Source organism: Calidris pugnax, unplaced genomic scaffold (genome assembly GCF_001431845.1).
Source record: "Calidris pugnax isolate Ruff unplaced genomic scaffold, ASM143184v1 scaffold20, whole genome shotgun sequence".
NCBI lineage: Eukaryota > Metazoa > Chordata > Aves > Charadriiformes > Scolopacidae > Calidris > Calidris pugnax.
The window spans coordinates 24221427-24237061 of record NW_015094510.1 but is presented as its reverse complement, the minus strand read 5'-3'; the positions used below and the strand labels follow the sequence as shown (position 1 = coordinate 24237061).

At 37.8% G+C, this 15635-nt stretch overlaps 1 protein-coding gene across 6 annotated transcripts in view; it reads left to right on the top strand.

Annotated features, from left to right (window-relative positions):
* The window catches only part of WASF3 (WAS protein family member 3), a 79368-nt gene that overhangs the window by 50189 nt on the left and 13544 nt on the right, over positions 1-15635 (top strand). For 5 of the 6 annotated variants that reach the window (XM_014966241.1, XM_014966242.1, XM_014966244.1 and 2 more), the window contains 3 exons: positions 6825-6959; positions 10392-10545; positions 12647-12764. In XM_014966241.1, coding sequence (XP_014821727.1) covers positions 6825-6959; positions 10392-10545; positions 12647-12764 — 407 coding nt within the window. Of the gene's footprint in view, positions 1-2274; positions 2375-6824; positions 6960-10391; positions 10546-12646; positions 12765-15635 lie in introns of those variants that run through there. The other variant, XM_014966245.1, reaches the window with a different exon arrangement.

Sequence of the window (15635 nt, the reverse complement as noted above, 5' to 3'; positions counted from 1 at the left end):
TATATCATAGAAACCCAGGAATTTTTCTAAGATAAAAGAAATTGGTGCGAGAAACAAGACTAGCACTTGAGTTATTCTTGGCTTTCAGTTGTGCAGGATGAAGCCTGTAAACTCTTCTGCCTCTTGGCATCAAGTGACACATTTGACGGAAATTTCAGTTTGTTTTAATGTGCTAATATTTCTTAAGCCTTTTCTTTATGTGAGTGTGTGATCAATTCATATGAATGAAATTAAGCACATACATCAAAAGAGCAGCATTCACTGAAGAAACCTGTAGGCTTCTGTTGATGCAAGCCAGCATCAGCTCCATACAGAGCTGACAGTGCAGTACACCTGTTAGTTGACACCACAACTAGCAATTCTGGAAGCATGCCTGGAGTGCTTGCAAGAAGAATAATATTTCTTAATGAATGAGAAAACAAGATTCCTTCAGAGAGTGTTTTAACAATCAGCAGCTGTTGTTTGTGCTGATAGCTCTGGTTCTAGAAAAGAAATTATTGCTTCATCAGTTTCTTCACTTTCTAAATGGAAATGGTTTAAGAATGTAAGAAAGTCTGTGTGGAGTTTAGACTACGGGTCCTACTAAGTCTGGTGTTCAATTTGTGGTGATAGGAAATAAACGAAGCTTAGATAAAAAGTACGAGAAACACAGCATGTTCCCCTTTCCAGTAGTCAATGATTCAGGGATTTTGTGAGCTGGAGGTCCATCTGAATTATCCTATGTAACGAGCATTTGTGAACCTGTCATCTGGGGCATTGCTTAGAGGTGGTCAAAAAGGGATTGCCCTGTGGCAGAATGTCCCACAATAGAAGCTGATCTGTTTCTTCCTTTCGATACATTCTGGTTCTTGAGTTACAAAAAATAATGAAAGGTGTTTTCCTCTTGTGTATTTCCATGGTAACCTGTGATTTTATTAAGTCTTTAGTGTGTTCTTCCGCTGTTTTTTTTTCCAGGTTGGAGTGTCCTGACATGTTAGTACACTTTGGATAGAAACCATTTTGTGTTTCCGATTGTTGTTATTTCTGCTTTGGCTGTGTTACCAGAGTATGTTGGGGTTTCTTTAAGGTGTAGTGTTGAGGGCTTCAAATCATAATCAAAACAGACTTTTTCTGTTTATCATTAGTTCCCCAAGAATTTCTCAAATTTTGATTGCTGCTCTAGTGGCCGAGATTGTAGGGGTTTTTTCGTGTGTGTAGGGTTGGACTTTGGTGATCTCAGAGGTCATTTCCAGCCATGATGATTCTGTGAAAATTCAGTTGATATTTCCAGAGATGTTTCCAAGTGATTCTCTGATCTTTCTTGAGTACTAGCTGCCAATTTATTGTCTAATATTATTTATAGTCAATTTGTGTTTGTGTTGTCATTGAGTTTCATTTACTGTTTTATCAGGCAGTTGCTCAGTATTGACATCTGTAAGTTTCAGAAAATTGAGAAGAATGGCTATTACCTCCTAATTGCACTCAAGTGGATCTGATAAGACCTCATGTTGGTATTGTACAATGATTGCCAAAGTGTGGATAATACCCTTTTCACTTGTCTGACTTGCTAGGAATGTCTAGCTTTCATTTCTCCAGATTTGGTCTTGAGGCTAATCTGCCTGTTAGCCTGCCTATGCAGATCCTCTTATGATTGTTGCTGAGGAACTGGCCACTTACACAATCCATACCCTGCAATTTTCCCTTAGCAGATTCCTCGGGTCATCAGAAGTCTCTGTAGACAGCCCTACTTTATTTGTGTCAAGTTAAAGATATATGCAAATAAGTGACGTCCTTTGTTTTAACGGATGAATACATGGTATTTAATGAGTGAGGTCTGCCACCAGGCTTGGTGATGTTTGCAGAGGGTTTTTTCTGCAGACAGTGTTTGCTTTGCCTGGGTTTCAAGCCAACTGAGAGCAAGGAAACGGTCACAGAAAAATGCTGTGCTGGAGCTAATGTATATGTCCTGCTGACAGCATCAGAGCTGCTTGTGTTCCCACAGCTTGAAGCACAGAGAGAGCAAGTGCAGGTCTATCCTGCAGTCACACTGTTTTTTAACGCTGCGCTGTGAGTTCAGCGTGGATTTTAAAAACTGGCAGATCTGTGCTGTTGCCTACAAATTTGGCTGGCTTCTGCCTCTGCTCTTTTCAGGAGACACGAACAAGTTCCCGTCCAAAAAGAATGTGCTCTCAGTGGAGCTTTTTTTCTATTATGTCTTCAGATTTGAGTGAGTTTGCAGCCAGCTGGTTTGGAGCAGAGGCAGAGGGAGAAGCATTTTGTCTGTGTGAAACCGTGCAGTTTTATATTAGGCAAAAGCTCGACGAGGGGATTCACCTCCACTTGGGAGGAGAGAGTCTACCCGGGGGAGGAATGGGAGCATTTGCACCCCATACCTGTAAGTGCTATGATGCTTTCTTTCCCTAGCGAACAGTTGTGGAGCAGAGGCTTTGAAGAAAGCTTCCACAGAATAGTCCTTACTTTTGGCAGTGGTGTTTGGTCTGATGGCTGCAGGACTTCAGCCAGTGAAAAAAGCTGCTCTCTGCAACAGGATCTGTTGCACCATGGTTTCATTTCAGAGTTTTGTGTATGTGTATTTATGGGAAAGAAGTAACAAATTACATCCGATTGTTGTTGAAGACCAAGTAGTAAAAACCCTATGTGTAATCCTTTATTGAGCTTTTCTTAATTATATTTCAATCTGTGCATTAACAGATTCATTGTGTTTCAAGTTAGATTACAGCTTCTTAACTTCTTTCCTTTGAATAATTTGTATTTTTGTATCTTTGACTTCTTTATTCATTAAGATACGACCTGAAATCTTATATCTACATGGGTATAAACCACCTGTACATGGGTACAGAGCTACTTTCTTTGACCCATATGCAAGTGATACCATACTTTTTTGCTTTACAACATAAAACAGAGGAGATGCAATCTGTGGGGACTTGGGAAACTTTCGCACAGAATGCAGTGTCCACCTGATATTTTCCTACCTCCTGATATTTTCTTGTAGAATGGCCGTTGCTTTGGCTCAGAGTTTCAGTAGTTTGCATGCAGGACTGAGCATGCTGCATCCAGCTTTCTGTGACTCTGCTCTTTACCACGGCTCAATCAGGTTGAGTTGGAGAGTTAGCTTTTTTGGCATTAGGTATCATGCTGGAGGTACTATGAGGAGACAGGTAAGAATCGAGACCTGGTCAGTAACAGCCTACCACTTTTGCTTATTTAAAAAAAAAAAGAGGGTGGGAGGAAGCATAATTCTAATTAATACAGTTATGAATGGATGGGTGGAATCACTGTCTTCTGCTCCATGTTGTGATAAAACGGTCAAGTCCTGGGTGAATTCCAATTTACAAAACAGCACCTAGTTCGGCGGGACATTTCAGTCCTTACCTAGGACTGAGGAAAGCATTAATGCAGCACTGGCTCCCTTGGGGCAGCCCTAGTGTCATCTTTCCTCCAGTATCTTATAGAACTGACATCTGAATGCCAGGTGATGACATTGCTCTACCTTTTCTCTTTGATAATGCATGTTCATGGTGTGAAAAATTGTAACCCTTCTAACGCACTATAAATCTTTCCAGTAACTTGAATGTGTTCTTCTGTGTGCTTGTGCTGTGGAACAAGGAATTCAAAGCAAAGCTGTACTTTTTAGAATCAAATATGTGAAAGGAAACAAGCCACATTAATAAACATTGTTGGGTGTCCAGTCTTCAGACAAGCCAGCACCGTTGTTGAATTCCTCTCCTGCTCTCCTGTTACAGCACTAGAGCATTTTCACTGCTGAAAAAAGATACCTTTGGGGCAATGTATTCAATGTGTTAATGCACACCTTTTTATGCAGTATGTGAAAATCAATTGTAATTAATTCAGATGGTGTCTAGTCTCTGCTAGATGGCAGACTCTGCTATGTGGCAAGATGATGTTTCATGTAATTACTGCAGAACTTGGGTAGAGGTTTCACAATTATTTGTGAAATACTGATAATGTCTCACAATGCTTGGAAATTTATTTTGTGAGCAACCAAATATACAGCTTTATGAAGATGACCTGTGGAAGTGCTAGAAATAGGCACTTCTGTTAATTAACATTAAGACCTATTGAGAGTGGTGATTTGGTGAGGCAACATCATGACTAAATTTCCCCTTGACTACTACTATGGTTGGAGGGAGCCTTAGAAGGAAAGACCGTGTAATTCCTGTGGTTTTGTTTTTTTTTTTAATTTAGGTTGCCTGTACAGGAATCACCTCATGTTTTTAAATGACTGTGTTATAGCACCAAAATCAGCTCTTAAGGTGAAAGATACATGATTGTAATTTCAGATGTTTTCTTTCTGCTTGTTTCTCTACTGTTAAGAATATAATAAAAAAGATGGTAACACAGAAAACACTAGAGAACTAGTACTTTATTTCTAAAACTTACTGCATCATGTTAATCAGAATAGCATGTTCCAATATTGCTTTACTGTGTCACTGTTTTAGTGACAGAAGATTGACGACCTGTCTTTCACTTGTTTCAGAATAGCGAGTGTTTAAAAAAAAAAAAAAAAGAATTCAATATTAAAAGAAGTATGTTCCCACAAATCAACTTTATGAGTTATTTTACTTCAAGAAAGATAACTGACAAGCACCTGTCTGCTTGACTTCTCTAAGGGGTGATGTTCTTAATGTTAGAATCTGGCAGTACTCCCTCAGCAGGCTGATTTCAATATATTAACATAAACTAACATCCATTAAAATTTATTGATGCTTTGAGCTCTGAATACTGGTGGCTGAAGAACGTAATGCCTGCTTTATATAGCTGAAGAGTTGAAAAGCTTATTTGTTCCATAGCTTGGAATAACCTCTTCATTTGCAGCAACTAAATCAAATGGGGATTATAACTGAATCTCAAGTACCTTCTGGGAAGCGCTTAGAGAACGCTTTCAGTGTGAAGGTGGTTGAACACTGGCACAGGTTGCCTGGAGAGATTGCAGAGCCTCCATCCTTGGAAGTACTCAAAACTGAACTGGACACAGTGCTGGGCAACCTGGTCTGCTCACCCTGCTTTGAGCAGGGATTGGACCAGATGATTTTCAACTACTCAGTGGTTGTGTGACTTCTGTTTAGGAGGAGGAGGACATTAGGAACAGGTAGGCAGCACACCTTGCCTATCCACCTTTCACATGCATATGAAGCAGAGCTTGGGTACAGTAAAATATCTAACATTTTGTGTTAGCTATTAGCAGATCTTATGTTTAGTAAGAAAAATGTGTTACCAGTGAAGTCCTCCACTTAAAGCAAGGCAATCGATATCTTTTTTTCATCTGTAATTCACAAATAGCGCTTTCAGATATTGTTTCAGTAGTGTTGTGCTCTCTTCCCTCCAAGTAAATGATCCAAGAAAAGGGCAGATTCTGTTGACTTCCTAAGCGTGGCTGGTTTTTACTTTGAGTTATGGTATCCAGATGTTCACAGGATCGGATCTTGACTGAAATTTTAATTACGTCTGTACTTTCCTTTGTAAAATATTAAGGTTGGTTATAGGATGCGACTTAAAATGTCAACAATTGCTGTTCTTTTGGAAGTCATTGTCATTTAGGTGGTTAATACATATTTTATGATGTTCCAATATTAGACAAAGTTTCACATTCCCCCTCCCTTCCATTTCTGCTCTTCAGACTTGATACAGGTCATAACAAGAGGAGTGTAACCCAAAAGTAGGGTTTGAAGTTTTTTTTTTGTTTAAACAGCATGGTGAAACACAGGAGGCAGGATTTTGCCTATTGCATGGAGAACTGATGGAGTATGGAGGTCTTGAGAGGGGTGTTGGCTGCAGAAATTGTGGAGGGGGAGATCTTAAATGATGCAGCAGTATCTGGGTAGGGGGTACTGAGAGACAAGTAGGTGCAGTACTGTCAGCTGAGTGGTGGAATATGAAATTTGTAGGGGAAGTTCTGGGGCAGGAGAAGTGTTAAATTGGGGATTTTGATCTGGAATGGTTGAGAGGTTCAGACTGGGACAGAAGGAGAGTCAAACCGTGGGTGAGAATGTCTAGTACTTCGGGAGGTGGGAAGTCTAGGAAAGGAGCAGGCCTGCACAAGGATCTGTGGACCAAGAGGTGGTCGGGCTTATGTGGCCACTTCTGTCTTCTGTAGCACGTTTAGGGTAGGGCCTGAGGCTGCAGATCTGAGCAGGGCTGTCTGCTCTCATAGTGATTGAGAAAGTAAGGCAGCTGAAAGGGAAGCTGAAAAGGTTGTAGGGTCCTCTCTTGTGCTGTAGCAAGTCCAGACTGGCCATGGGTAAATGTGGTCAGTGCTGGTTTAGGCTCTCAAATGACTCCAGTGACAGAGCAACCGTGAGCATTTAGAGGTAGAGGTAAGCGGGCTGCCTTGCATGAGGATCCTGGTTTTTATCTGTTTCACTTTGATGTTGGCTTTTGCTCATGTTTAGAATTAATTCTTAACAACTATGTATAGCAAGAGTCTAGATTTCAAAATTTACTTCAGAAGCTGCTATGTACAGGCGTAACTTTGATGGGCCTTCGTTTTCATCACAGAGGCAGATTTAAATGATCAATTGCGTGTCTGTTGGCAGTAATTCAGCTACATATGGATTAAAATTTGAAACTCTCCCTTAGTAGAAGACTAACTGGGATGTCCAGGAGAACAGACTTCCAGGCAGCGCATATGGTATATTTTGAGATTTTGTCCAAGTCTATTGCCCATAATTTTGCTGAATGACAAGCTGAGCTGTTATAATCCTGCAGCTATTGTGTTTTATTATAACTTCATGATATTGAAGCTGTTTGTCTTGTGTTTTGTAAACCCTTAGCAAAGGAATTTCCCTTTATCTTTTCTTACACAGGCAAACATGCTGAAGACATATTTGGTGAATTGTTTAATGAGGCCAACAGCTTCTACATCAGAGCAAATTCCCTTCAAGACAGAATTGATCGCCTTGCTGTCAAAGTTACCCAGCTGGATTCAACAGTAGAAGAGGGTAGGTAATTGCATGAAAGCATTGAGCCAGAAGTGATGTTGACAAGACCACAGTAATTATACAACAATCTCTGTCTTTTCAAAGTGATCCTGAACCGATATTTCATCTTGTTTTTTCAGTAAGGCAAGCTGGGAAAAATCATGTTAGCAGAACAAGAAAAAATATTCTTGAGTCATATAACTGTCTTCATTTTTGACTTAGTGTTGCTTCAAGAAGCCCCTGTGGTAGTGGAGCCATTGAGCTGCCTTTTTCACAGGGAAAACTTTTAGTTTGTGAATGTAATAAATCAGAAGTGAATAAATCTAGACCTTACCGGAAATAAATCAGAATATTGGAAAAGGTTTGAGACACAGAAGGTCTGTTTGTTTATTTCAGGATAGGGTGGTCACAAACTATGTTAGTAGATCTGTTCTGTGGTCATCTAAGACCTTAAAATACTCTTTACCTAAATGAGGCAATGCATGGTTCCTTCAAGTAGGTGAAATTCTCTAGGAGGTTCTAGTCACTGTAAACAGCATTTCCTTTAAAATGCTGTTACATTCTCACTTACTTGTGTGTTTGGTCATTCACTTAATAAATACACAGTAAAACCAAAGGATTTAAGTAACGTCATTACATTGTTTGAAAGCATTTATTTGGGAGAGTAAAACATGCTTCTCTGTCTTGCTGTAAGAGCTGTAACATGCATGTTTGCTTCCATGTTCAGTTACACGTCTGAGCCAGCCACTGCCTGTACTGCCTGGTTAGATGATTCCTGACTTGTAGTAACATTTAAAAGCTTGTTACTTCAGGACAGTAGTATAATATTTACTTAGTAGTAGTTAATGCTACTTGTGATATCATAGAATGGTTTGGGTTGGAACAGACCTTAAAGGTCATCTGGTTCCAACCCCCCTGTACTGGGCAGGGACACCTTCCATTAGACCAGCCTACTATATTTAATAGTAGTATTTATATGGTTTATATATTCTGTTTTATATTTTTATAGTTTATATATTATATTTAATACTACTAGTAATGCCACTATTAATTTTTACTGTTGATATTTACTAGTGTAATATTTAGCCTTCTGTTTTTAGCTTGTTGCTGTCTGAAAATTCTAACGCGTCTGGTTTGCTTCTGTTTTTGGAACATGTTAACTGGTAGAGTATCAAGGTTGATACTTGCACTTTTCTTTTGCCATCTTAGAGGTCAACAGCTATATGGGACTGTCAACCAAGCTAGTATAACTACTAATCAGCCTAGTTTTTGAGGCATGTTGTGGTGGTAATATGAGCAAACTAGGTGATACTCATATGCTGTATTTGCTTTGTGCTGAGGTGGATGATGTCAGTCTTCTTGACTTTCAAGTCTAACATTTTTGGAAATGCAATCCTCATCAGAGGTTATTTTTGCTTTTGTTTCTGTTTTTTTAATGTCTCATTTGTATTATGCAATACCTCCTGGCTAGTTTCCAGAGTTTGGAGAGTAATTAAAACCAGCCTATTGGGAGGGGAAACTAGTGTATGCACTAAGAATTTAATCAGTTTTTATTTTAAATTGACAGCATACTCTTGCATTGCTAATCATCTTTCCCATTAATAAGTTATATATACAAACTACCATTGCTATAGTAGGTAGGAAATTTTATTAGTTATTTAGTTGTAGAAGTTGGAACCTTTATAATAATTCATTGTGTTGTCACTAATACAAAATGTATTTCTGGGCAGCTTAGGCATTTAAGTAAAATGTCAATTGCTAGGTTGATTTAAAAAACCCTTTTGATTTAATTGCATCAGTGGTTTTTTACATTCTTAGGTATAACTAAGATATAGTGCATATATAAAAATATTGTATACGTATAACTACAGTTGAAAAAAAATTAAAATAATTGACGTTTAGTTTTCAAAAGCATATAAATAACTTACACTCAAAAGCCCTGTAAAAGTGGGATTTGTGCACTTTCAAATGTCTTTCTTCAAACAAGAATGTAACAATTCAGAGAGATACATCTGGAAAAACTGCCTGAAATACATTACTGGTTTACTTAAAGGCAGGTTTAAATAGACAGTAGTTTCTCAAAAAATGGTGTTTTGATACATCAGAGAAAGTGGATAGGGGAAGGACAATTTGGAATGAAATATTCTACTTCAAATATTTTTGCTATTTTAAAAGCTACTGAGGAATCTAAGTGGTCTTGGAGTGAGAGGCAAGAGCTCACCACAGATGACATAAATAGTTGGGTAGAGAAGTCCAAGTGGGTTTGGTTTCCATCATGACAAGGGATAACGGTGTACCTTACAGGGTTTCTATCAAACTTCATGCCTTTCTAGTTCTGCAGGTCATCAATATATTAAACTTTTGCCCAGTGTTGTTCAGTTCCTGTGTGAAATTCTCACAGTTTGTTCTCTAGACTCAGTAAATTAGATAGACAAGAAATACTAGATGTCAATGGGAATAAAAAGAACACAAGCCACCGCATTTTGTTTGCACTACTTCTGCAGCTTACACTGTTGTAAAACAGTTGGATCAATTCAAGAAGTGGTTAGTGTCATTGTAGACAAGCCGGTGAAGACTTCAGTGTTCTGTTCAACTGCAGTCAAAATCCTGCATTTCAGGTTGCCTAAGAATGGAAGATAACGTGGAGAGCTTACTGCCACTTCTAAATTGTGATTGGCGTTATCTGGATCTTTTTAGCAATAGTCACTCCCTCTCAGGAAAATTTATATTAAGAATGAAACAAAGTCTTGTGAAGAGTAACAGGAACAGTTAAAAGTAACTTTAATCTTTCATTTGAAAAGAAAGAATGAAAAGGCTAGTATTGCTTCCCCCAGAATTGTGTACGTGAAAAGATGAAATGGAAGTATGTTGCTGGACTGTATGAAGAAGATAAGTATTTCTCTCTATATAGAGATAAGCAAAACTTAAGATCAAGGGATGTTCAATTATATGGAAAGATTTTGGAGTTGAAAGATGGTAAAAGATGTGGAACTCTCTCATAGGAGGTTGTGGAGGCCGTAATTTAATTAAACTTAGAATGGGTTGAATGTGTATGGATACCACATACAATGATAAAACACGCTGTGTCAGAGAAACACCAGACCTTGTGTTTCAGGCTTGAAGCCAATCTTTCTGCTATTAGAAGTCCAGGTTAAACTTCATAAACTTCATCATTGGACATCTGCATGTGATAGGAAATCATCTTCCAAGCCAGTCCATGGTCCCATTATTGTAAGTGAGGTACTGGACCAAGTGGGACTTAAATCTGATTTATTATGGTAATTCTTTTATGCCTTTGTGCTTAAATGTCATGATTATCTGCTAAAGAAAAATCTTCCAGTTTTCCTTCTGCATTTTGCTGAAAGTATTTTAAATAGCTACTGTGAAATGGACTTTGTTTATCCACTTATGTTAATTTCACACCTGTGATAAATGCATTTTTGTCTCTAACAGTCTCATTACAGGATATCAACATGAAAAAAGCATTTAAGAGCTCAACAATTCAAGATCAGCAGGTAGTTTCGAAGAACAGCATTCCTAACCCGGTGGCTGATATTTATAATCAGAGTGACAAACCACCACCTCTGAATATTCTTTCACCTTATAGGTATGGAAATATTGTTTATGTTCTTGTTCTTTGCCCTTTATCTCCTACTTGTGTGCAGAGAATAACTACAGCAGAAGGGAATAGTGGTATTGGTTGCTGAGATTTGTTTTTTCAGTGACCTCCCTGTTCATGGAAACAAAAATTGCTGTTACCACATTTAAAATCGTAAGTTGTACCTGACAAAAATCATCATATTTCACCGTAAGTGTTACATGGCAGCACAGGATCAGAAAGCAAGGGCCATTGATTATGTAAAAGATGAAAATAAATTTAATAATATACTAAACTGCTTTGTTTGGTTAATTTATCCAGAAAACTGGACTTGCTGCTTTTGCCTTCCCTCTGTTTTCACTCTTCTCCCCAACATATACACGTGTGCACACAACCCTTGCCATTTCTTTTCCTGGTTACTTACTAGTGAATAAAAGAGCAGCAAGCAGGACTTCCTTTCCTGTTCTCTTTTCCTGTTTTCCTTAAGTTTATCATTGCTCATGAAATTAGTATGATTTGTCTGTCTGAAGGGTTGTGGGCAACATATTTTTACTGTGTCCTTCAACTTTTGAGAGGTACTAGATTGTGAGGTGTCTGTGTGAAGCAGACACTCAGTTTGCAGTGAATTACTGAATTTTTTTTTTAGGAAAGACATAGCAGATCATTTACAGTATATTTTATTTTTAAGAGGTTTTAATTGAAAGGTAAATATTTTAGATTTATGACTGAAGGCCATGTTTGTTGCCACTACTACAGACAATGGTGGTGTTTGATTGTTTTTAGGCATATGGTTACTAAGTTTTTACTGATCAGCTGTTCTGCACAGCCACGTCCTAATATGTACCTGGATGACAGTGTCACTGACCTTTATTGCTATCCCTGTTTTATTGGTGATACTTTACTGAAATTTACTTAAATTATATTTAGAATTTAGATGTAGAATTTAAATTATTTGTACTTGCTTTGGACAAAGCTTATAAAAATTTCAAGTTTTCATCTGACCAAAGCTTGGAGGGGTGGAGAACTGCCCCAGTGCCCCCATCAGTAGGCTAGATGTTTGTGGTGAGGAGATCTAGCACACAAAAAGTAAGGAGCTTCTGGTCATGTGACCAGACAGTCTGCAAGATCTGCTCTCTGTACTCTTTCTTCTCCAGTGCTTGTAAGGTTTCTGCATGCTGATCTTCATCGCTCTTCATCTTGCTGGTAGAAATTAGTATTCAGCTGCCATCAGAATTTGCCCGGGAAGAAATTAGGACAGCACAGCTGAAAGGGGCTCTGAAGGACATCAGTTTAGCAAGCGAGTCTGGTGTCACTCTCATATGCTGTATGGACCATGCCAGCTGCCCTGCCATACTGACTCCCCCTACACCCATTGCTCTCCAGGAGTTTAGGATATTAGAAGATTCCCTATTTCCAGCCCACGGGGTCAAATTAGGATTTGATAGCATACCTTTTTTATAGTTTCTTATAAGAGTCTGGGTGTCCCTAGCTCCTGCTGCCCATTGGAGCTGGCAAGCCCAGATCAGCTCAGTCTCAAGATTCCTCCTGGAATAGTCTGGTAGAATTCAGCCTTTCAGTTGCCACCTCTTTCCTAGCCCTTCCCCTAGTTAGAAGGGTCACACTGAAAACAGTGACTGCCTTGTGCTTCCTGTCATAAGGGCAAAGGTACTCAGACCTACCTTGTTCCTAAATCTAGATTTTAAGACCCGTCTTGATTGCGCCAAATACTCCGTTGCTAGTTCTTTTGAGACAGTTCCATTCCGAGGCTCCTCTGTCCCCTACACACCCTGTCTTGGCACTGATCACTTGGCAGCACCAGGGAATTTCCCTCTGGTGAGCCTGGTCTGCTCCTGCTGAGCTCTGATGAGGCAGAGCCTGGGAGCATCCCTCCCAAAAGGCTCCACGTTCTACCCCTTTTCCCTCAAGTTCTTGGCATGAATCAAGCCAATTGTAAGCTGTAAATGCCAAGAGTTGCATTTAATGCACTTGGCGCGCTGTCATCCTATAATGCAAAAAAAGGTGAAGTTTGGATAATCATCAAAGATGAGTTTTGTTGGTTTGAAAAATACTAATTAATGTTTTCTTAGCTTTTCTTCTACTGTATTTCCAGGGATGATAAGAAAGATGGATTGAAGTTCTATACTGATCCTTCCTATTTCTTTGATCTTTGGAAAGAAAAAATGTTACAAGATACTGAAGATAAGCGGAAAGAAAAGAGGAGACAAAAGGTAAAAGCAGAAACATAATAGCAAATGTTTGTGTTACAATTTTGTGTACAGTTGTTCAGGCATAACAATTGCTGGGTCGTACTTAGTTTGTCTGCATGGAAAGACTATTTCTCTTTATATGTGGCTGTAGATTCAGTTGGTTCAGTTTTTATAGCTCATACTGTCTATTTTAAGAAGTTGGCAAATTAGATTTTAGGAACTGTATTTATCTTCCTAATTTAGGAACTGTAGTTATCTTCCCAAGATACTTCCTTTAATCCTTTGCCAGCATCTGCTTATTAGTACTCAGCAAATTGTCCCTGTTGTGCTTTGGAAAAAACACTGTGATTTAGGTGAAAAAAAAAAAAAAGAATTATGGTTTCTTTTATTTTCGTTGTTCTTTATCCAGCAGCATCAACTCCTGAAGCAAACCCTGAGCTTATCCAGAAATAAATATTTTGTTGGGTTTTTAATTTCTTGACTCTTCACTTTTCTACACCTGTTACAAGTTAGTAAGATGATAAAACACAGCAAAATTATTCTGTGGTTCGGCAACAAGAGATTAATTTTAGGAAAAATATTCTTTGTTTCTTCTAAGTTTAAAGCCAACATAAGAAGACTTTTTCATAGAAAAGTGTCTTCAGTCCTCCTGGAATATCTTCAGTTTGATCCAAGATGTGTGTTCTTCTGCAATCAAGATTTTCTTAATGGGTTTTAGTTTGGAATGAATAAATTAGTTCCTACTTCTGCAGCTTCTTTGAAGTCCATTTTTTTATCAAATCTGAGGGCTTTAAGATTTTTGAAGATAATTCTGAAAAAAAAAAAGTGAAGAAGGAGAGTCTGAAGCAATGACTGCCTATCTTATCTGGCAGAAGGTGCCCTTTTAGGTAGGTTCAGTGAGAGATAAGGGATTTAAAATAAAAGGTGCACCACACAAGATGCACAGACTGCTCAGGGGAAATAGAAGGAAGCTACTTAGTTTTCAGTACACATACATGCATACACGTGTGTATGTACACATATGTGTATATGTTGTATATATTAACATAGCTATACATGTGTATATGTAAGCAGGTATCATACTATATCAGCATATATATACATGTATTATATACATAATGTCTAATCTGTGAATATACATGCTAATGTGTATTTATATATATACGTTGTGTGTATATGTGCTAATATATATGGTACTTGATTAGAAATCAAATTGCAGGGTATGACTGGGAAGCTCTACTATTCTGTTTTTATAAAATTCTATTAATTCCTTGTTGCTGTTGCTAGAAAAAATATTCTGACTACAACATTTTTAAACAAAACATGAAGACTTGGTTTAACTAAAACATTTTGTGAGTTCATGATTTTCAAAGTTCTGGGAAAGATAAATCAGGTTTTCCTGTTAGGGGTATGAGTCAAAAATGCTTTCTGTTTTGGCAGGTATCTCAATATTGAAATATTAAACAGAGTTGAAAAAGTTGAGTAAACATTTTCAGTGGAATTTACTGTCTGAAGCAAAGTATTGAAAATACTCACTTGGTTATTCGTATAATTGTACACAAATATATATGCAAGGTTATAATCCCACTGTATTCTCAGTATGATAAGTCACAGAGCTGATTAAAAGACTGGAAGTAATTAAAGCAGCTTTCATTCTCTAGTTTAGGGTTTTTAAAATTTCATTCAGTATTTCTTTTATGATAGATATATAGGAATAATTGTACCCTTTGTGGTTTTTTCCACCCACCTTTTTCCCTTCAAATTTAGATCTTTGCACTGGAGAGAGGGATAAAAAGAAACTATCAACTGCGAGTTTTTTCATTCTGATTTAATATTAAAAAGGAAAAAAATACAAAAGCTTTTAAAAATTTATAATAGAATATCACTTGAAAAATTTTGTATAGCTTTAAAGAGATTTTTATAAAACCAATTTCTATATAAACTTGCGTTCAGGCTATATTTTAGGCAATACATCTCACTTATTTGCATCCATGGTATATTTTTTTGTAGATTTTAATTGTCTTACTACAGTCTACAAACCAGATGTAAAATATGCTCAATTCCTGTCATGTGGGAACAGCCATACAGCACAGAAATACCCCTTGATGAGTTCTGCCTGAAGTAGGATTTGATTTGACTAAATACACAGCAAGACCAACTAAGAAGAAAACAGCATAGGTTTGAATTTCTGTAGTTAGGTGTCACTTTGACAGGAAGAAACCTGGTTTTTAACTTTCCAGAAGTTGGTGTGCAAATTAGGTATTTCTCATCTGGAACCTTGAGCGAGCTGGAGGGTTTGGGTGAGATGTTTCACAGGCACCATCCGTTCCACAGTTTGCTTAACGGACTGTCATTTTCTTCTGGTTTTGTCCTTATTATAGCAGTGACCAGGAATGAATCCAGAGCATCTACTAACAGTTTTGTGGCTTGAGTTTTATTTTGAAGCTACTAGTTGAGAATTCCTTGTGTGATTTGTATTCTACAGAAGCACAAAACGTGAAAGTTGTTGAGAAACTGTGCAGGTGAAATAGAAGTGTATTGTTTAGTATTGTATTATAAACTAGACATCCAAATGCAGTCCTGCTCAGCTGACCAAATACAGCTGTTTTTTTGCCTAATTTTTTCAGGTGGTCAGTGAAGCCTTGAGAGTACCCCTTGCACAAGGTTTGTGAGGAGTTTGATATTTGAAAGCAGGAAAGTGATACTTACTGTCTGTGTATTCACCGTAACCGGAGTCTAACACAGGCTTTCTCTGATTTGCCTTTTTCAGGTGAACTTTTCTCTGAAGCAAACTAATTTTAATTCTTCAAGTTTATGGTGTAGTCTCTGATTTTTTTTTTTTTTTTTTTTTTTTTTTTTTTTTTAACAAATCTTTACAAGATAGGTCTCTGG